The sequence below is a fragment of the Megalops cyprinoides genome, chromosome 2 (genome assembly GCF_013368585.1).
Source record: "Megalops cyprinoides isolate fMegCyp1 chromosome 2, fMegCyp1.pri, whole genome shotgun sequence".
NCBI classification, from domain to species: Eukaryota; Metazoa; Chordata; class Actinopteri; order Elopiformes; family Megalopidae; genus Megalops; species Megalops cyprinoides.
This window is the reverse complement of record NC_050584.1, coordinates 52,018,688-52,041,134: the sequence shown is the minus strand read 5'-3', so window position 1 is coordinate 52,041,134 and position 22,447 is coordinate 52,018,688. Positions and strand designations below refer to the sequence as shown.

Here is a 22,447-nt window from a genome sequence, read left to right as displayed (position 1 = left end):
TCAGGAGACAGATGATTTGATGCAACCTACCATGGAGGGGTACTTATACTGGCTGGCATTGCCTGGCTCAACATTTACAAGGGACTGCACATCCCCATCCCTGGCATTGGCAATCCGCAAACAAAGCTCCATACTGCCAACCTGGGCACACAGACACATGAGGTGATGAAGGTCATGCTGTGTCATGCAGTGATGTTAGTATTTGCAGGGGGGCTACTAGAACTGCAGTCTCACCTGAGGGACTGAGTTCAGCTGCCCAGTGCTGAGTGAGGGTCGAAGTGGGAGAGCACGGAAGGGGACCCTCCAGTGACCGCTCTGGACCTGGTTGTGCTCATCAAAGAGGTCTAGCTGGGCCCAGCCCCTAGATACCAGACGCTGGACCTCCTGGCCGTAAGAGTCCAGGCCACCAGCTGCCTGTAGCTCAACTACCAGGGAGAGGGAAGGTGAAGGCTGCATCCTGGAGGGGAGACACACTCCTATCAGCCAGGGAGAGGCTCTGTGTTGGGGTGCTCTATAGAGCTGTTAACCTCAGCACTGTATCAGTACAATGAAGAATTGACCTACAGTATCAGTCACATCTTTATTTTTACTACTTTCCACAATTTAGAATAAAAGTAAAGACATCAAAAATAACACAAATGGAATTATGCAGTGACTAAAAAAGTGTTATAAAAAATCAAAACTACCTTGTATTTTAGATTCTTCAAAACAGCCAAAAAATATTTTTTTAAAATTAAAAGATTTTTTGGAAAGAAATTCATACATAAGCATTGGCTTCACTATTTATATGTGTCTAAGAAAAAAATTTCAAGCATTAAACATAAGCCTTTAGATCAAAATGTCTTTGAATGCATGTTTCCGATTATCTTAATCAGGTGTCCAAACCTTTGATTGGTACTGTATATATTATAAAAGGACAGAGGACAGGACAGAGAAGAAAAGAGGACGTGGGGCCCTAAAGCCCTTTCACCTTGGCACGGGCTGTTTGACAGCCAGTGTAGCGTAGTTTCCCATGGGCACGCCGTAGGCATAAGGCAGGCCTCCCCCGGGCTGGCACGGCACAGCCGGCAGGGGAACAGGACGCCCTATCTCCTGACCACCAGCGTACAGCCCCGCCAACAGACGCACCGTGCGAAGGGTGGCGTCCAGACCCAGCACCAGGTCATAGAATATCACAAAACCTGCCCTGCTCCAACACAGAGGATCACACCTCGTCACTACCTGCTGTGGAGCTATTCTACAAGCTGTACAGCTTTAAACCAGCAAACCTTCTAGCCCTCAATCAAGAAACTGAGGGATATTTACAATAGCCACAGCTTCTCCTTAGCAAGGTAACAACTGTTTTCCAGGATCTCATTCAAAACTGAGATCAATGTGGTTTGAAAAGGTTTTCTAAAACTAAGACTGGACTTCACATTGTATTTAACTCAATTACTGTTGCAAAGAAAATAATGAACAAACAATAATGAACTATGCTGTGCTGAAATGTATAAAACACTATTTCAGGATGCTGAACACATTTCCCCCGTTCCCCAGACATTGTGAGGACTGAGGGACTCACCCCGGGTCATAGGGCGCAGGGCCAAGCGTTTCCAGGGGGTCAAGCACAGGCCTGCCCAGCGTGGGCCTGGCCTGCTCCTGGAAACAGACATGACTGACATGATACACTGTACCCGGTCTCTAACAGGTGGTAGCATGTGCATCTACACATCGTGCCCAAGTGGGAAAACAAGACGGAGGAGGCTGGCGTACCAGGGTGGAGGATGCGTGCATCTGTCCCAGTGAATGTACAGGTGGTGGGGGTGGGAAGGGGGGCGGGGGAGGCGGGGGTGGGGGTTGCCTGCGTTCCCGGGGGTGCTCCTTGGCCCTCTCCACTTCTCTGCGCAGGTACTCTATCTCCGCCTGCACGGCGGCCATTTGATGAATTTGCTCCCTCTGCATCTGCTGCAGTTCTGCTCCCGCTGCTGCTGGAACAGGAATAACAGCAGAAAACACAAACATTTAGGCTTTAATTTTCATATATTACCCCGTTAATTACCTGCGGAGGATTATCGCCTCGGCGATGTTGTTCGGACTAAGCAGCGGGCCCACCCTCCTCCCCGCGGTGTCTCTCCCTGGCCATCTGAATCCTCAGGATCTCCTCCTCCAGCCGCTGGTTCTCCAGCTCCACTGCCAGCAGCTCGGAGTCCAGCGCCCGCTGTGAGGGCTTCGATCCTGCAGGCGGAGGAGACATTTCAGCCCATCTCCTCCCTCCAACGGGTGGCTCTTTCTCTCTCTCTCTCACACACACACACACACACACAATACACACAGAGACAAACATGGGCTCACAACATGCGACAGACAACAGGGCAAGCCAAGATAAAGTGGAACGTACTACCAAACATCACCAAACTGAATACAGAAAAGAAGGGCTCAAAATCATGTCGAGCCCTTGCCCAAAATCTTCCCATTCCGTCCAGTGTGTTTTACTTTTTGTGAATTTCAGATACCGCACAGCCTGTGAGCTAGAGCTTAAATTGCAGAGGAGAATGGTAATCATGTGAAACGGGAGCCTCAGGAAGCATGGACGTGGGAAGGAGGTCAGCGCCAGGGACACTCACTCTTTTTGCAGCCCTTGTGTTCCGCTTTGCGCCTGGCCCGCTCCAGCACGTGGGCCTCGGCCTGCAGGTCATGCATCTGGGCCAGAACCACCGGATCAGAGCCGCCTGACTGCACGTAGGCCAGCCTCAGAGCCCTGCCAGCCCCAACACAAGAACAAGAACCTGACTTCATTACGGCTCCTGTTCACATCACCTTTGAAGACTCGATAGTGGGCCTCTGAATATCACAAAGGCATTGAACAAGGAGTATTGGTTATGTGCATGTGTAATACGATTACGGTTTTATCCACTATTAAGCCACAGAGATTGTAATTGTAATCGATCTTGTAGTTGTTATGATTTTTTATTCAGTCTTAAACATACACACTTCCTCTATAACACTGATACCCTAATTCAATTCTCATATGACTAATTGAATTGTGCTTATGGTTTTGTGTTGAAGACAAACAGCCAGACCTGATTTGGCCTGAGAGAGGTCCGTCCCCAAAGGAAATGAGGTCAAAGTTGATGTTCTGTGACTTCCTGTCCTCATGTGACCCTGTGGTGGGCGAGTCAGGTCGGACACTATCTTCTTTCGCCCTGGTGGAAGCAGTGCAGCAGACCCTGTATAATCTGATCACTTTCTTACTGGTTTGCTTCCTTATTTTTTCTTAATCGGAGTAAGACAAAATAAAACACAAACAGGTTCAAAGAAAACAGGAAGTCTGGAGTAAACTGCATAGTTGCCACACACTCTTGACCCACTCAGATTGTGGATATTTGTTGTCAGAAAAAAAGGCTGAGATAATCAAACTGTTGTCATTTTGCTTGGTACGATAAATCACAACTCCTTGGTAGTATCAACTATGTACGGATGGGCAAATGGAAAAATGAACGTAATGTATTGTTGGGTGCCCGTCAGTTTGCTTTCATTCTTTCTTCCATTAATCTGTTACTTTTAGTTGAAACACAGATATCAAACAGCCTTTTCTTGGTTCTCTCGTCACCTCCCCATTCTTGAATCACCAATCATCTTTCTTACTCGCCACCTCCCTCTTCTTACCTCCCCCAATCTTTCTTACCTCCCGCCTCCCCACCCTTACCTCTCCACTCATCTTTCTTGTCCTTTTCTCTGTCCTGTTCCTCTCCCCCACACACACCATTCCCCTCATCGTTCTGAACCCTTCTTGCCCCAACCTCCCCACTCTTACCCCTGCTGATCCTGCAGAGTTTGGATTTGCCCCTTCAGCTGCAGCAGAGCTTCCTCATTCCTCTCCTCCTGCTCCTGCAGCTCTAACAGCAGCTTCTCCAGGTTGGCTGTGTTTCCTAGGCCTGCCAGTTCTGCCAGCTGACGCCCAATCTCTGACACACACACACACACAGGTGAGCACATGAGTACGTGCGCTCGCACACACAGAGACATAATGAATGAACTAACATGAATGTATAGAGAGACGAAGATGCCATTACTTTCCACAGAATTAGAGAGATGTGTAGTCAAAATAATTCCTAGGATTGGGCAATAAGAACAAATAGAAACACAGTCAATACACAGTCACAGCTGTGAGACAGACCATCGTACACAATGTATCTGCTTTTAATTTAAGAATATGGCTGGATCAACACTGCCATGATGCAACACCTACATGAGTCTTTCCATAGCGTGAAACTGCCCTGCAGGCAGGGCAGAGGCAGTGACTCTCACCCTCCCTCTGCTGCTCCAGCTGACGGTTGTGCGCCTGTATCTCTGCTAGCTGCTGTCCGTGTCTCTCCGCCATCTCCTGCACTCTCTCCCTGTGATCCCACTGCCTTCTGGGGCTGGGCTCCTCGGGCACCTGTGGGAGGAGAGGGGGGGGCGCACAAACCCAGGCACAAATTATATCAGCTATTTCCTCCCGTACTGCTTGTGACCCAGTCTCTCAACACATGGGTCCACTGTCATTTTCAGTGCTTAACGCGCTTATGTATATTTTCCGCATCAAATTTGATGAAAAAGGACTGTTCTGTTACGGAAACGTCATGTGATGAAGGCTGATCATAGAAGAAGGGAGGGTAGAGCCTGGATTACGAAGATAGGAAGCAGGGCTGAAAGTCACCTCAGAAGCCCACGTGGGACAGGTAGGCATGCTCTCCTCGATTGACATCCTGAGCTTGTGAAACTGACGGGAAACAATATAACGGTAGAGCCACTCATTTAATATCTCCATGCTGTAGGCCTGAACAATCATGAATCAGTAATTTCATTCAGCAAAAACACCCAGACCCCTTGATGTACTGTGTATGTGTGTTACTTTCAGTGCTATTTCTTATAAGCAAGATCTATGTGTACTTCAGAATATAGCAGGGCCTCTAGACACTGTTTAGCTGCTGTGCAATGATCATACCTTGTGTACCACACATCTACAAACAAACACCCAAGCATGCAATCTAAAAGAGGCGCGGGATTAGCGATCGCTACAGTGATGGTCTGAGTAACGTTCGGCTCTGCTCGCTGCAGTTACCTCATCTGTGAGCTTCCTGAGCGCGAGGCTGTTTGACACATGGCCGCCCAGGTTCTGCTCTTTCCCAGATGGCCCCTCCATGTCCCCGGCCCGCTCGCGCCACCTCCGCAGCCCCGCCAGCTCGTTCCTCGGCTCTCTCTGCTGCGGGCGTGACAGTCACAATCACAGCACGGCAGTATAGCATAGTGGTAATGAGCAGATTTCGTAACTGAAAGGTTGCAGGTTCAATGCCCCGCTAGGGCACTGCTGCTGTATCCTTGGACAAGGTACTTAACCCAGAACTGCCTCAGTAAATATTCAGCTGTATAAATGGATAACATGTAAAAGACTGTAACCTATATAAGTCGCTCTGGATAACAATGTTTACTAAATACCAATAACGTAATGTAATGTGTGGGAAACCTACACATAACACTGCACAGTGGGTGCAGAAACTCCAGTGGTGTGTTCCTGGGCTGACATATTCAGTCCTGTGAGTATTATTCCTGGACAGCTAGAGCCCGGAAGTCTTTCCAGGCCTGCCTAGTGTAACATGCTCGTATATTTCAGTAGATTTATGTGCAATCACAACACATTTTGAATGCATTAATCGCTCTTTGCTGAAATCCACACAGATATAGTTATGTTAATTCATCACAGTCACATTCAGACAATTCTGACTAATTCTGACTCTGAGTATCACCCTTCACCTCACTCCACCTACTCTGACCTGTGGTAGGAAACATCAGTATTTATTAAATGCAGGCAGTGGCTTGTGTTCAAAATGATCAGATCGAAGTACATTAAGCCGACCTTTACCCAGTAGTGGCTCTGATAATTATATAATAAAATGTTTTGGGTGTCATTTCAAAAGCCATAATTTGCTTCTTGAGCTAAATATTTGTATATGGTTGTATAAATGTACTTAAATGAATTTTAAAACAAACGATTTTAAATACTTGTTTGCTAACACAAATGTTTCTCACCTGACAGAATCACACGCAATCATTAAAGCTTAATAATATAAAAATATTACTTTTAAATTTGTATTTATTGTGAGATTAACTGATTTAATTGTGTGTGCATGTCTGGGTGCATGTAAACTCTGGTTCTTGCTTCCTGTGTTGTTTTCAGTTTTATCATGGTATAAATCTGTCAGTGATTACTATCAGTTAGTCCAAATATCTTTATGATACAGCATTTTTTGTAACTGCATTATCACAATTCGCTGGCCAGAGTCAACACATTTAAAGGTAAATGAAAAAAGCGTCAGTTGGTTCAAACAATATTCCCCGACCAATTGAAATGGCGGTGGAGAGATTCCGTACAACCACAGGTCCTTTCGTTTAAAAAAAAAAGGTAACGCAACGTTGACTTTCTTTCACCAAAGTATTCTTAAACCTGTATTACGATAATGCACCACTTGTGCGCAAAAGGCACGTATTTGTCCCATTTTCTCCTCTTCCTCCCTCTCTCTGTCACTGCTAAACCCACTGCTGTCTGGCGGGTTCGTGTGCATCACGTGATGTCTGGCTAGGCAACTATCGAGGAATCAGGTGTCAATAATCAACCGCCTGACAAACTGATTTGACTGCTGTTACCATGCACAAATATGGGCGCCTTCGGTACTGAACGTCAGTAACTGCCCAAAATCTAGTGCAGTTGTTTTCTCTCAGGACAGCAAATAACGTTTTGCAAGTACGTGCGTGTTCTAGGGTAGTGATTTTTTTTTTTTTTTTTACAGCATCGTTAAATGAATCATCACATTATTTAAACGAAGGAAATCAATCACGTCTGTCGAGTTTAACTATTACTTCGCCTAATAGCAATTTAGCTGTCAATTCTCGGACACAAATCCTGTTTATTTCATTCACAAAATGCGTATCTCTAACATCTCTGCCTCGATCCTGAATGAGAAGGAACATAATTCATGTTCAGTACTTGCGGATCCACATTTAGATTAGTATTATGTCCCCTGTAAATTAGTTTTACGAGGTTTGAGCGAGTTTGCGTTCCATAGTAACGGCCTTGACTTACCCTAATAAATTCAGGGGTCTCGGCCTTTTTGGGACCTGGCCCCCACTCGCTGTCCTCCGGTTCCATGAACTTGGAATTCCTCTGCTTTAAAATCAGGGGGTCCCCGATGTCGCTTCCGATGCAGAAGTGTTCTCTGTGTTTATCCAGAAGGCCCAGTGAGCGAAAGGCCATGTCGCAGTTTCGACATTTATACTCCCCCAACGTTTCCATCGTTTTGTTGGCGCACCCTTAACTCTTGTCGGGTGTTCTTAACACTCCTGGAATTCGACGCCTTAAGCTTGAACTAATAAGCAGTAACTCTTCAACAGGATCCAAGTGCGCATCCAAGACATACCTTGAGGAAAAACCTTAACAAATGGTAAATTTTAAAGACATTTGTCCAGTAATTTCCTTAGATGTATTTACCATTAACGTTACTGCCAGTGTCAGCTGAATACACTCAATACAGTTGACTGTTTGTTAGTTACTGTCACTATGTCAAGCTCCTTGAGGAAGCGTTTCACTGTACAGAGATGAAAGCTGGTGAGGAGGAAGTGTTTGTGTATTCATCAATGTGAACAAGTTAACTAAAGACATAAGACAGCTAATATACAATTCAATATAGCACATTCTGTTCGGTACTAGTGTCCAGTTTCTACAAAATATCAATCTCTCCATTCCACTATAGAGATATAGACCACAGACAAAACTTTCATGGGAGGAGGAAAAAAACAGACAGAGGAAGTCAAACTTGGCAAACTGATGCAAAATATTTATTACAATTTTTTTCATTTTTAGATGCAGTAGTTTTTCTACCTCATACAGATAACTCCATACATGAGACCCTTTTATCTTTTCAAATCTGTAAATAATGTTATCAAAATAATCTTATTTTTTTGAAAACTCACAATTTTTATTTTTATATTTTACAATCCACCCTGAATATCAAGGTTGCAGGAACAAAAATAATGCAAAAGAAAAAAAGCCTACGTATGTGGATTTTTATTCATTTTTTTACAGCTGTACCAAAATAAAACAAAACAAACTTAGATGTGTGATAAAGCCTTGTATACCCTTTCAGCAAAAAGAGAAAAGTACAAAAAGTCTGGTTGTAAGCATAATTTAAAATGGCAGTCCCTCATGAAAAAGTATGATTAGGGTGGAACTGCACCAATTTCAACTGCAGTAATTATTTTGAGTCTCAAGATTATCGAAGTCATTCTTAACTTTAGAACTCAGAACTTTGATTGAAAACACGCAGAACAACTTAAAGTTAGCATGTGTGGAGTATTACGCGCCAGTTTCAATAGGCCCCAACAACTACGGCCTTCTCCCTGCGACTGTCCGATTACACATCCCTGATTGCCTGAGAATAAAGACCCGTCGTTACGTCCAGTCCTTAAAAAGGTTGGCTCACCTGCAAATCAAATCCAACTCCGTCACCAACACATTTAGGCAATCTTACAACATTTTGCCTCTTTCTTTGGTATTGAAGTTGAAATTGATTTTTTAATCACCACTATCACCTGAATACATTACTCAAAAGATAAACCAGGATTTTTAAGACTGAATTGCTGTGGCATAAGAAACACCATTTTCAATATTTTTGTCAGCCCTTCTTGGCTACATTCATGCAAAGTAAAGCTCTATCATTTCAAGGGAAAAATTGAACCATATGTCCTAGCTGCTGCTCCTCTTGTGATTTAATGTGCTTCAGCCAAAAGCAGTGTTGGCAGCAAGGTGTCCACAAAGTCTGTTGTTTATATCACTTGCCTTCAGCATACTTCCAGGAACATAAGAATCCTTTTTTTTTAAAAATCTACCCTGCATCTACAAATGAGATTTAGCTCATGCCAGATAAGTACTTTAAAATACACTTAGGTACTCTGGGGAAAGTAGAACAGTGAAAACTCAAAAAATTGTAAAGGAAGAGAGCAAACTGTGTTTTAACTGGGTGATCAAACCGACCAAACTAAGGAAAACCTTAATCCTGAGAAGTAATCTGACTGGGACACGCTGAGGATCACCTGCCAAACAGCGAGAACGGCTAATTCAAACTGGAGCTCAGGCGTTCGCCTTCCTTACAGGTCTCTTGACACTGACAGTTTCATTCATTAGCTGCCATGCTATACTACACAGCCCATTCTAGGGGTGTCATTTACCTTTTTGTATGTAGAAGCCTTGCTATTGAAGTGACATTTTGTAAAGCTTTCCACAAGGGGCTTGGGGCAACATTAATATTAATACTTTCTAATGATTGTTTAATCTCAATACTACCGCTAATAATTGTTTTTCAAAACAGACATCAAAGCCATATTTAACATATTTTAGTTGGTAAGGTACTCAAGTGATTTCCACTTACATTAATATGATTACTGTTGTTATGGGTTAGTCTTTTTCTGAAGCAAATTTGAATGTTCATTGCCCTTCTTTCTTTTGATGAACACTTAGTTCCATTAAACAGGAAAATGTGACGACCAAGGAGTGAAAGGAAAGATGGAACGAAAACAAAAATAAGAAACGCTACACAAGCCAGAATTTCCACTTTCTCTCAGATATGATTGGTTTCCCTTGTGCATGGAAAAAATGTGTACTAAAACAAAAACAGAAGAGAGAGAGAAAGATCTGTTAAAGCCACATTAGGTGTCGTCGTCATCGGAGGTCTGGCTACTGCTGCTGGTCTCTGACTCGGAGCCTTCATCCAGGCCTGTTTCCACAGCGCCTCTCCACTGGGTGAACTGCAGAGTCGCGCCACGAGGCTTGAGCAACACCCCGTTCCTCCCGAAGCCATGCTGCTTCTTCAGCTGAGACACACGGAGAGGGTGCAGTTAAACTACTCTGCTACATCATGCAGGTGCAGAGACACATACACAGGTTTTCTTGGAAGCCAATGTCCTGGGGGTGTTTCCGGGCGAATTTCATACTGTAAATTATTTGAGATATACAGTACCAGCCAAAAGTCTGGACACACTTGATTAAGATAATGGGAAAAAATGCAGCCACAGACATTTTGATCTAAAAACGTCTGCTTAAATACTTGAAATTTGTTTCCTAGACAAATATAAATAGTGAAGTTGATGCCTATATATGTATTCCTTTCCAAAAACATTGTCTTTAAAAAATGTTTTGGCTACTTTGAAGAATCAAGGATACAAGATTTATTTTGATTTAACACTTTTTGGTCATTGCATAATTCCATTTGTGTTACCTTTGTATACTTCTCGAAACCTACATCACAACAAAATAATACCTGCTCAGTTTTCGCTTGAAATTCTTTCAGTTCGTCTTCTGTCAAGGGCAGGAAGTTGTCATCGTTCTCTGGATATTCCTGCCAGCCCATGGCCTTGAGTAACCTGCCAGGAGCAGACAATGTCACAGAGAGAACACTATTCAAGCTATTTCATGTGGTACCGAATCCAGTGCTTACTCACAGCTCACTCCAAATTAAAATACGCTGTAACATATGTTCTTTATGCTTCTTAATTTATGTGCCTATAACAATAACTTAAATTACCTATTTGATTTCTTTGCATGAATACATCTCACTGTTGGACTGTCTGCTAGTTCAAGTGTGTGTGCTTAAATGTGAAGGACCTGTGTTCCGCCTCCAAGGAGCTGGACAGGTGTTCGGTGTCCGAGTCGCTGAGGCTGTGAGAGATGCCGTTCTCATGGCAGAGGCCCTCGCTGTACTCCTTGGGCTCCGGGGTGCTGCTGTCGCCCTGCAGGAGGGGGGAAGAACGTCGACACCAGTCAGTACACAGCGCACTGCCCCCGTCAGGCTTCTGCACACCTCTCTGACGATGTGCGCCGGCCTCACCTCTCCCGGGGTTCCAGGACTGTGACATGTGGTCACCTCGCCGTTCCTCTCGTCCTTCAGGGCCCGCAGAAACTCACTCTTGCGGTCAGTGCTGCGGCGCATTAGTTTGAGGCGAGGAGGGGTGATGTCAATGGGTGGGGTGGTGCTGGATGGAGGCTGAGGGGAAACCACAGTGCAGTTAAGACACTTGACTTAAGCCACTTTTTCAGTGGGGACCATAGGACCTGGAACTACGGAGAAAGAAACTCTCAAACCAGAACTCTGGTCCCTGGTATTACACTGGACACTGCCCAAGCAGAAGTAGAATACAGAAGTATGCTGCAGTGGCAAGACATCTGAGCCAGACCAGATGCATGTTACACACCAATTCCACAACTGCATCACCTATCTGCTGTGCAGTCAAATAATTCAAACAATTCAAGAATTATGAAAACTCAAAATATATAAAAAAATATATAAAAAAAAAATTAAATGGCAAACAGCTAGCTATCTAATTATGCACATACACAACTATTTGACGTTTTGACTGGAGATGGGGAGATGTCAAATTGGGTAGACATTATTTACAAGACTGTATAAGCAAGCAGAAGTTAGTATAGCCAGCTAGACTGCTAATCCAAAAGCAAATAAAGAAGAGTAACACAGCTTGCTGGCTGGGCCTCCCATTACCCAAAAGAGAAATTTATACAACACTGAAATTACAGAGATATTTTTTTTCACTGAGCTAGCTAATGTTTATAAACTGTCATATAGTTGTATCTTCTGATCAACCTGGTTAACGCCTCAGTGAGAACATGTTCCACTTTAGAGAAGCAGGACATTCATGCTGTCCTTCCAGCTTTTGCTCACTATTATGAACATGGAGCATGATTCTCAACGTGACACTGCTCATACAGCTCCACATTATTAGACAATGGCCTCACCTCCTTGGGGGCTGCATGGGGCGCGGTGCTGACAGGGGTCAAGGGTTTGGTCACAGAGATGGGGCTGGTGAAGGCAGAGTCCCTGCCTGAGAAATGCAATCCAGACTTTGCTTCCCTTCCGTTGGGTTTCCACGGACCAGACTGTGGGGAGCAGGAAAAGACTCTCAGAAAAATGGACCTGAGAACTATCCACATGAGTCAGCAAGAACTTTCTACATGTTTAGGCCTTCAATTCTAGTGTTAGGATCAGCTGTTCAACTTGGTCAAAGTTACGTTATGTGGAATGAACGATGAAGACAATCTGCGGGATTGTGGCCCTCGTAGCCCAACCCTGACTAACAGAAACAGCTGTGCCTCCAATGGTGCATTAACACCTTGAATCATACCTTACTGGGGGCTGCGGCTGGCTTGGGAACCAGATTTTTGTAAACGCTGGGACCAGTGATTGGGACTTTGGCGCCGTTGGCAGGGAGAGGACCTGTGCTGGCAAACCCTGCAGAGAAAGCTGCACAGGGGTCTTCTTTCGACACCTTCTTAATGACCAGCATCTTGGACACCGCCTGCTTGGCGGTGGGTGGGTTCTCTGCAAAGGGAGGCATTCCCATGGGCGTTAGCATGTGACACCCGGAGATGTAAAAACCTCACTTTGGCAAAATGGAATGCTTTGAGAGGAGCGAAAAGACAATCCCTCACCCCACACTCCCGCAGGAGCCCCCACGGCGCGTGCCTGGCTCACTGGCTTTCCATTGGCTTCTGGGTTAAGGGAGGGCTGTCCAATAAAAAAAGCCCATGTTTCATAAGAAAATTCCGCTCAAAACACCAACTTTCAATTCAAAACAACAACCTTCATGTGACTGTACCCACAGCATTTCACTAATAATTACTGATTCTTAACTGTAAGGCTATGCGCCCACTACTTAAACACAGGCTTTTCCATACATAAAAAAAGATAATTCCAGTTCCATGGGCTATAATTGAGGATATACATGTGGATGGTATTTAGGTACCACTGATAATGGATGATTAGCTCTATTGCCTGGTGCAGGTAACCATCAACATGCGGTGGGAATACAGCATTTCCTATGAGAAGCGTCTCTTTGTGTTTACAAGAGAAGGCTCTGGTTGTAGTTTCCTATCTATCACCAACTGGATGGGTACTCACAAAATCTTCTTCCACAAAGTTCAGCTTGTCCTCCTTGCGCTCCTCGTCAGAGACCCTGTCCTGGAAGGGGGGTCCCTTGCGGGGGTGGAAGGTGCCGTTGCGCTGCCGATGCCCACCCTGCCTGTCCCTGTCCCTGTCCCCTCCCCCGCGTTTCTGGTGGCGCCCGTGGTGGTGGTGGTGGTGGGGCCCCCCGCCCTCCTGCCCCCATGGCGCCCCATGCCAGGTGGACGCCTCCTTCCACCCCGGTCCGCTGACCAGTCCGCCATGGCTGCCCTTCGACACGCCCGAGTCGACAGAGTCATGCCGCAGGAGCAACGGCTGTGCCCACCCGTCGCCTGGAGACCAGCGAAAAGGAGTGCACTGTTACAGCATTCCACATTCCACACACAATGGCAGTCAAAAGTTTGGACACACCCCTGATTAAGATTACAAGAGACACCCATTCAAAGATAGTTCGGTGTAAAGACTTACGCTTAATTGCTTAAACTTTATTTCTTAGATAAACAGTGTCATTTATGTCTATTTATGAATTTCTTTCCAAAAAAATGTCATTAAATTTTTTTTTTGGGCTACTTTGAAGAATCTAAGATATAAGATAGCTGTAATTTAACACTTTTTTGGTCACTGCATAATTCCATCTGTGCTACCTCATACTTTGATGTCTTTGTCATTATTCTAAAATGTGGAAAATAGTACAAATAAAGAAAGAAAGTATGTCCAAACTTTTGACTGGTACCTGATGCCTGGCCAAAATTAAGATCTCTGAAACCAAAGTGGGCATGGCAGTGTACATACAGGATGTCCACAATTAAAATGAGCTGTTGGTGTTTTTGGGAAATTCTTCATTTAATTCAGCCATCAAATATGCAAAAATTTAATTTAAACCACAACACCCTGGGAAGATTAGCCAGCTGCCCATACAGTCAGAGTGTGATCAGTGAGATGAGACCCAGCAGGGCCCGGGCTGGTGCTGTCCCCTTAGGCAGAGATTAGGCGCTTACTTGCTGATGCTCTGAGGGAGTCGTTGTTGAAAAAGCCGTCGGAGGAGTTGTGGCGTCGCCGGCTCACGCTCGGCCTCCCGTCTCCGCGGGGGAAGTGCTCTCCATGTTTCTCAAAGCTTGCTGCAGGGGACTGAGAGAGGGAGGCGGGGGGGCCTCGGTTACACGGCGCACAGACATCACACTGTCGGCCAACCTGTTCCCAAACTACCACACAAAACAAGGGCGTTCATATCGCTGTCAGAACTGAACTATTTTCTCCCTCCAGCTACCAGTGAAAGTACTTGACACCTCAGAACAAACCACAAAGATCTACTGGCCATACAAACGTTGCAGCAGTATTTACATTTAATATTCTTTTCAGGTTCCTGAGTATAAACTTCTGTCTGTACCGTTAAGGGTAGTCCATTTTACGCTGGGCCTTGATCTGACAAATGACAGGGATTTCCAACCAAAACAAAAGTAAAAAGGCTTGTTGTGTCTCACAGCAATGTGGCAAAGCAAAAACAGCAGGACAGAAAAGACAAACATGACTTATAGTAAATGATATTCCAAATCATTGAATTAGTACACCTCTTTATTACTCGCTGACTTCAGGATACAGTAATGAACTGATACAACCGGGGCTGCTACATAAATGTAAGTGGGTATTGGGGGCAATAAAGTCACAAACATGTACTGTTCAAAAGTATGGATCTGTGCTACATTCCAGCTCTGCGGACTGAACCCTTCAGCTTGCTCTCCTTCTTATCCCAAGAGCATGGGTGCTGCAGAAGGCACTACAGACACTCCAGCGACGGCTCGGCCAGAACTGAGCTGTAGCCCTCTCCCGCGTGTGGCTCACCTTGGTGGGTTGAGGCGTTGAGAAGTTAAGCCAGGCAGGAACAAAGTCATGCTGCGCCATTTAGGTCCAGTGTCTCCAGTCAGTGGGTTGAGGCATCAAACCTCATGGCCAGGATCTGAGGGGGGGGGGGGGGGGGGGGGGGCAGGGAGAGACTGAGGACACAATGCTCAGAGTGCAGAGGTTCTGAGTGTCAAGTTAGCTGCAGATTTACTTCTAAACCATTCAAGGAACTTTTATTTAATTACTGTTTTCAGATGCAGGCCGTGGGATGAGAGACAAAGGCGAAGGGCTATATTTGGAAGAGTAAACAATACGGGCCACTTCTGCAGTAACTGTGTCTGTGAACCTGCGACACACATGTATTTGCAGCTCTGCTCCTCGGGGGAAGCTTCTGCTCAACAGTGGGGGATTCACAGTCAATCACTGGTTGCGGGTGCGGGATACCAGACACAGGTCATAAGGTGCAGGTTACCACAGTAATTTGCAGATTCCATACTGTTTCTCTGTTCTGTGGAGAGGGGTGGCAGCGGTTTCACCACGCATCCGGGCAGCCTGTTAGGGGTGCAAAGGGAACGGGGGAAAGGCACACTTACCCAGAGTTGTGAACTCTGAAGTCCAGCGGCTCCTTCTCCCTGTATCGGGGCCCGACGCCTGTGTCCGCAAGCCGAAGCGATCCTGCCGGGGTCTGCGACACGAACGCGCTGCTGCCCCAGGACAACACAACCCCCTTGCGAGAGGCCACCTCAAGCGTTCCAGGATGAAGCGGTTTTCGTGGGAGGTGCGCCGGGCGCTGCTGGTGGGGGGGGCAGGGGCCGCGAAAACGATGCGGGAGATTGATGGCTGTGATCCTGACGATACTGTCGATGAGTGACGCCCGAGTGATGTCCAAGGTCGACTTGGGAGATTTAAAACCTGTGTTTATGTGCGCCGAAGTGGAGGTGTCTTTCCAGGTCAGCAGTCCTCTTATTAACAGCGTAAAGAGTTCTGGCAGATGCTGGTGTTACAGTCCGAAATGCCCTTGGGTAAACCCTATCCGCGTCAGATAGAGTCCGCTGCTCTGTGGAAGAGGTGTCTGGCTCTTCTCTTGAAGCTCTGGAAGCAGCACCGGGTGCCAGCTTTGACACTCCAAATCCTCCCTTACCAACTCATTTTAATCCCTGCCCCCACACATGCACAAAAAAACGGGACGGTAACCACAGGACTGCTGCTGAGAAACCGGCGAATACTAACGTTCACCTCATTAAAACAGCTGGGGTGCAACAGCAGGGTGAAAAGAGGGGGCCAGGTTAATAGTCACATCACACCACCTTAAAGTACTTACTGTAATGAAATCACTAGCATTTTGTTTTTATTTGACAGCAACTAAATTCTGATAAAGACGTGTGTGTTTGTGTGTGTATGTGTGTGGGGACTGGACTTACTAATCAACACATGCTAAAGTCTAAGCAATAGTCTAAGCATTAAAGTCTAAGCAGTAATCATATATATTCCCAAGGTATTTGAAGAATATATTACATATTCAGAATAGACCAAGGTTAGATCACCATTCCAGTGCAGCAGTTGAACATTCTCAAGTTGGATCACTCCTTTAATGTTGAAATGTTGAAGAGGTGGTCATGAGTAGTGTCCTCAGCATTATAACTCAGTTGTAACTATTTTGTTAAACACTGGAACTGAAGTCTTCTTCAGATTTGGAACATCTGATATTTCCAAAAGCTGTCCTCTTTCTAGTCAAATCCCCAACTTAAATAAAGCACACGGCAAACATGCTTCCTTTTCAGTATCAGCTGGTTTGAGGTTGATTTTTTGTGTAAAAATTGACATTACACAGCTAAAAGATCAACCGAACAATCTTTCCTCCCATGTAGTACTCTCTCCAACGTGTTTTCACACAGGTTTCTGCTGCTGAAATCTCTACAAAAAACAAAAACAGAGGAAAGTATATCAAACCTCATTCCCACATCATTTTACAACACTACAACACAAAATATTTCAACTACAATGTCCACATGGGCTGCTGCATCTTCTCTTACTTGTGACTGCACACTATAACTTAGTTTATGTTCAAAATACAGACAATACAAATCAGGCTAGGTTCAACCCACTAACACAGGAAGCACAGTTACAACTCATTTCTTCCCTTACATATTTATTTGCTTCTTTGTGTGAATAACCACAGAGGCTTTGTGTGTTTTAAAGACAGGCACTGTTATGAAATGTCATCTCTAGTGTGTAAATTCCTACAGGTCCAGAGCTCCTAAAATCATAAACACCAAATTCCCCAGCTGGCAGACTAATGGAAAGACCCCTCATTTTGCGGTGGAAACCACCTGGGATGTCATTAACTCCATTAACTGTCCATTATGCTCACATGGCGTAACAGCGGGATTTAATCCAACAATACTTTTTAAGTTATTGATTTTGCCACTATCAATGACTAAACTGTGCTGCCTTCTTCAACAAACTGCCTACAGTGTAAATAACTGCCCTTTTCAAAGACTCATCACGTATTGCATAAAATTGTATAAACACTGAGGACAATTTAAAACCAACGAGCACCTGAATACATCAATACAACACAGAAATATGACAACAAAACACGAAACAATTTACTTTTTCACTGTGATGTTTATGAAATTGTATAAACACTCCATACATGATTATCACACTCCAGCCAAGGTTAAATTTCAGTTTTCTTTCAAAGGTATTCATTTCATTAATTCAAAAACTCACTGACAGGCTGCAGCATCTTTGCAAGGCACCCATCTGCTCCATTTGACAGTTAGGCATATATGTATAACCTGGCAGTCAAATAGCTTTCTGAGTAGTCAGCTCTTTTTTCTTACTTTCAAATAAAGAAGACTAAAAGCTTAGAGCAGGGGTGGCCAACCCTCTCCTAGAGAGCCACTTGTCCTGCATGTTTTAGATCTCTCCCTGCTCCTACACAGCTGATTCAAATGATCAGTTTGTTGTTCAGCAGCTTCAGGAGTTCATAACGAGTTGATCATTTGAATCAGCTGTGTTGGATCAGGGAGAGATCTAAAACATGCAGGACAAGTGGCTCTCCAGGACAGGGTTGGCCACCCCTGGCTTAGAGCTTTGCTAGATAGCTCTGCTGGGTAGCCTGGAAAATAACATTACTCTCTACCTTGCATTTACAGTCCTTTTCCATGCAAACAACCAGATAAAATACAGGTAAGAAAGAGAAAAATATCACAACAGGAACAGTGTTAAGCCCGGAGCCTGGAAGTCTAATAATAAAGATAGTAAAGCCAAGTAAACACATCATTCAATTGCTTGTACCTTCTCCTAAAGTGAGATAAATTTGACAGGGTCCAATTATAGCTAAGATAGTTATATTTGCATATTTTGGAATTAGACCAATGTGATATATACTGATTATGTGAACATGAACAACAATGCATGTAAATCAGTTTTTTTCTTTTTTAAATTCAGGTTAGTTACTTGTCGTGTACCAAAACACACTACAGCACACTAATGGAGATTAATGTCCTACTAGCACATTAAAAACTTCATTTGGAAATTTGTGGGGAGTGGGGAAATTTGCCTGTCTATACAAACATGTACTGTACTGTGTTTCCTCTAATTGCTGTACTCAGGTCATTTTGGTACTTCAGCTGGGTATTCTGGTATACAGGCAATGTTTTCATTCATGAAAACCCCTATATTACACTGCTACTGTTTCTGCAAAATCCCTTCATTGGCTTGTGCTCTCTTTCCAGAAGAGAAGAGGAAGTATGCTAGGATAAAATATCTAGACTATACTACAGAAACTAAAAAAGCTCTGTAGTTAGATGTGACACTACAGGAAACAAAATCACAAAATCTGATTAAAGATTATGAACATATCGAGAAGACTGGATTGACGGTTTCATACTGTTGTATGTAGAATGAGTAAATCTTTATGAAATCATAAGTGCCTCAAGCTTCACAGCCAGCCAGTTAGATAGCTATGCTTTAGCTATGCTACTAACCAAGATTATGTTAACCTCATCAATCTCCAGTTTAACTGCTCTTGTTGTTGCCATTAGGCCTAACTATATTATTTATTGTTAGCAGATTCCATTATACAGTGCAGTTTTAAAAGTTTGCAATGTTATGCGTATCTCCTTAATCAAATTGTGTAAATTACCTTGGGAAAAGGTACAATAAAAGTGCCCCAACCAAAACTGCAACTTGTAACCTTCCAGCAGCTCCCAAACCACCAGGCCACACTGCTCTTCACGGGCTATTTTCTAAGCGTAAAGGAATCAGAAGCATGCCATCGTTAGACGTCACCAAGTGCCGTGTCTTTACCAGAGTCTACATGGCAGCCAAAACAGGATTTCTTTAAAAATGAAAACGAAAACGAAATGAAACATCTTGCAACTTAGTCCCTCTCCACAAAGTTCTCTGCGCTCACTCTGCACCGGAATTAGAGGTCAATCCTCCTCCATGCACTGTGAAGTCCGAATTAGGCAGGTGAGGTGTAGTGAATTTCTCCGCACTACACCTGGGACACTGCTGTTATACCTTTGAGCACGGCATTAATCTCACACATTCACATAAAATGCAGCCGTATATGGGTCACACTACAGATTGCAAGAGGTGTACCGCCATGTAACCAATTGTAAATAGCGCACGCACAATAACCTGTTATGACTTTTATTAGTATTTGACAACCTGCTTAAGAACCTCCGCGAGAGAGGAACTGAATTAACACACAAGGTGAATCTTTACAATGTGTTATCAGGGCGACGAACAAAATCGCTTTAGGATTAACTATGAGAGACAAACAACGTTAACAACAATTAAAGTCAGGTAACACAGCGAAAGGCGACACTTTAAACATTGGTACCATTACCTCGCAATGAATGCGTTTTACGGAGGGAGCAAGTTATGACAAATAGCTGACTCGCTGGTCTAGCCATCTGTTTTTGCACGAATAGCAGGGGAATCTATGGAACCGGAATCGACAGCCAGTAACGTTAGCTAGGTAGCTATAGTCTACAACAATCCTGCAAGACAACTACCAAGCCAACACGCTGTATAGCAATGTAATTATTGCATTCGGCCTGCTAGCTAGCTATCTGTAACGTGGACGTTACCCCCGCGTATTAACTAGGTAGCTGGCTCACTATTTTAATGCCGACAAATAAGACTAGCTAGGTAGTCAGTTCACTAGCTAATCAAAACATTCACGACTAGCAAAATATGTAATGAACAAAAATGAAATGCCAATGAAAGAGCAACGTTAACAAACAAAAACTAGCAGGCTAACAAGTGTTATATTAGTGACAAGTTTTGACATGGGCCATTCAATGCTTATGCACAAAATACAGCTAGGTAGCTAACGTTATCTAGCTAGCCGCCCCAACAGATATTCTAGCTACGACTACGATATTCTTGAAACAATATAATTTCTACTTAATATGAATTCAGCATTGCAGTTCTGCAAATGTAAATATAATTAAATATCCATTTTAGTGTTAAATATTCGTACACATATATAAATTGTAATGTTAGCTTGCTAGCTAATCCATAAAACGATTGAACAACATCACAAGCTAGCTATGGTTCCAAAATGGCTACCAACCCAACACTACTTGGACAAGCTAGCTAAATAACTCGATGCACACATACCTCTACGATCGGTTGAGCGAATACTGTCCTTCTCAGTTCAATTATAATCCGATATGTGAATGCAGATATATTGTGTCTTTTTTTTAATTGTGGTAGAGATCGTCCATTCGTTGCATTTGGCTTAAAGATACTGTTTGTTTGGGTTTTGAGACCGCGTTCACTGCGACTCTTCTTAGTCGATGTGCCTTGTTCCTGACTGCTGTTTCCAGACGTTGTAATCGATAGCAGAGCACGATTGAGGCGTCACAACAGTCGCTGGAGTCACGTGTGGCAATTCATCCGCAGTTACAGCTAAATTGTGTATGTTATTATAACACAAGTTGTTAATTCTTTTTATAAACAATATATTACCTACCATTCCGTTAAATTCATATTTAACATAGCCAGTCGTCGTAGGCCAATAATATCAAATTCTACACGTATTAAATATAAAGACATCGTATTGTACCCCTACGAAATTTGTACTGTCTTCTTTCTTTTGTTCCATATTTTTCTGAAGTAATGTTAATCGAAATTCACGCACAGTTTCACACAACAGCAGCATAGTTTGCAAGTATTATAAATAATAGCCATCTCGAACGTATGCCTCGAGTAAGAGTACATTTTTTCATCAGGGTGATTTAGCAGACCTTTAGATTTGTCAGAAGAGCAGTTAGATAGCTGCGTCCTTGAAATTCAGAGAACATCTGTTATGTTGTACTGGTTATACTATACACCAGTGAAACTTAATTTAACCAGTGTACCTAGTCATTAAAATTAGTCGACATTCAGCCAGATGTTTAGCACGTGACTGCTTTTGTTGCTTTTATAGCTATTAATATGTTGTCATATGTTAAGTGTTGTCATAATACTTGATTACATTTTTCAGAATTTAATCTTGGCAGTGTATTACATACTGATATATGTAGATATGTTTTGGGCAATGAACTCTGAATGCAAATGGTGTCTGTAAATATTCTTTCCATCATGTACTCCAAATACAACCAGATGTTACAACAGGGTCATCAATGCCAGTGGATACTCTGCCAGTGGGTGTTGAGACTTTCACTGTACTTAGCTGTGGTGGCTGTCTAAGCAGGTCAATGGCATCATGCCCTCTCTGCTGGTGAGAGTGCCACTGCTGCTTGTGGGTAACACAGATCTTGTTAATCATTATAGTAATAATACTGGTGTGCTTATCATTGCTCTCTGACCTGTTACAAACCAAAGCCAGTTCAAGGCCCTACGGAGTGACCTCACACTTGTGGCCATCTTTTCACTGACCCTGAAAAGAGTTCACCCAGTGAAGAGGCCAAGTTCAGATAGCTTATTCTGAAATGTTATAATCTGCAGAGCTAAATTAAGATGTTTCCAAATCAGTAATATACACAAGACAAACAAACATTCTGAAACAGGACATATGGATAGGCCTAATCCTCACCATTATGATAAACATCTTGAATGGTTTAATAACTTTACAGTTGTTGGAGCTTGCTCACTCAGTTTAAATGTACTAAATCTAAACTCGTGTGCACTAAGGAGTAATGCTCTCAGCGCAAATTGACCAGCTCTAGTAAGTGTTCTAGATCAAATCAAATTTGACAAGTACACTATACACATTGGCTGTTTTCATTAATGTATGTTTAGGAACATATGCCAGATTTGTCTCATGCACTGCTGCAGCAGACCACTGATGGCTTGCACAACCACCACCCTTGAATGCACCACTGCCATGGGTGCCACCTTCCCTTATTTGATAGTAAGAGAAAAAAAAAGATGAATCTCAAAACTACATTGCCATACAACTGACAGGCCAATCTGGTGTCATCCATATAAAATAAGAATAGTGTTGACTTGATCACCATGTTGAAATGAAGCATTTTGTGGAGCTCAAAATGTACACATTCCCCCCACCCCACCCCAGTGGAAGACACTGTTTATAAACTCAGGGCCCCAAGTGTACAACTCCTTAGGATGGTGTATCTACAATGTCTGCATAAAGA

General features: G+C 43.6%; 2 protein-coding genes across 2 annotated transcripts; both read right to left on the bottom strand.

Moving 5' to 3' along the window:
* On the bottom strand, positions 1-7,309 carry ccdc17 (coiled-coil domain containing 17). The gene is made up of 13 exons (XM_036519757.1): positions 7,100-7,309; positions 5,084-5,224; positions 4,692-4,741; positions 4,288-4,391; positions 3,794-3,944; positions 3,060-3,182; positions 2,604-2,737; positions 2,092-2,214; positions 1,841-1,964; positions 1,562-1,654; positions 971-1,186; positions 235-457; positions 1-141 (listed from the first exon to the last, which is right to left on the bottom strand). Exons 1-13 carry the CDS (start codon positions 7,307-7,309, stop codon positions 1-3), a joined length of 1,833 nt encoding a protein of 610 aa, XP_036375650.1.
* A 1,430-nt stretch (positions 7,310-8,739) lies between these two features.
* On the bottom strand, positions 8,740-20,648 carry gpbp1l1 (GC-rich promoter binding protein 1-like 1). Its single transcript, XM_036522464.1, has 12 exons — positions 20,466-20,648; positions 15,416-16,736; positions 14,823-14,937; positions 13,982-14,111; positions 12,981-13,315; positions 12,512-12,587; positions 12,205-12,401; positions 11,819-11,959; positions 10,896-11,051; positions 10,673-10,797; positions 10,329-10,431; positions 8,740-9,882 (listed from the first exon to the last, which is right to left on the bottom strand). Exons 3-12 carry the CDS (start codon positions 14,880-14,882, stop codon positions 9,718-9,720), a joined length of 1,488 nt encoding a protein of 495 aa, XP_036378357.1. The 5' UTR covers positions 14,883-14,937; positions 15,416-16,736; positions 20,466-20,648; the 3' UTR covers positions 8,740-9,717.
* Between the last annotated feature and the right edge of the window lie 1,799 nt (positions 20,649-22,447).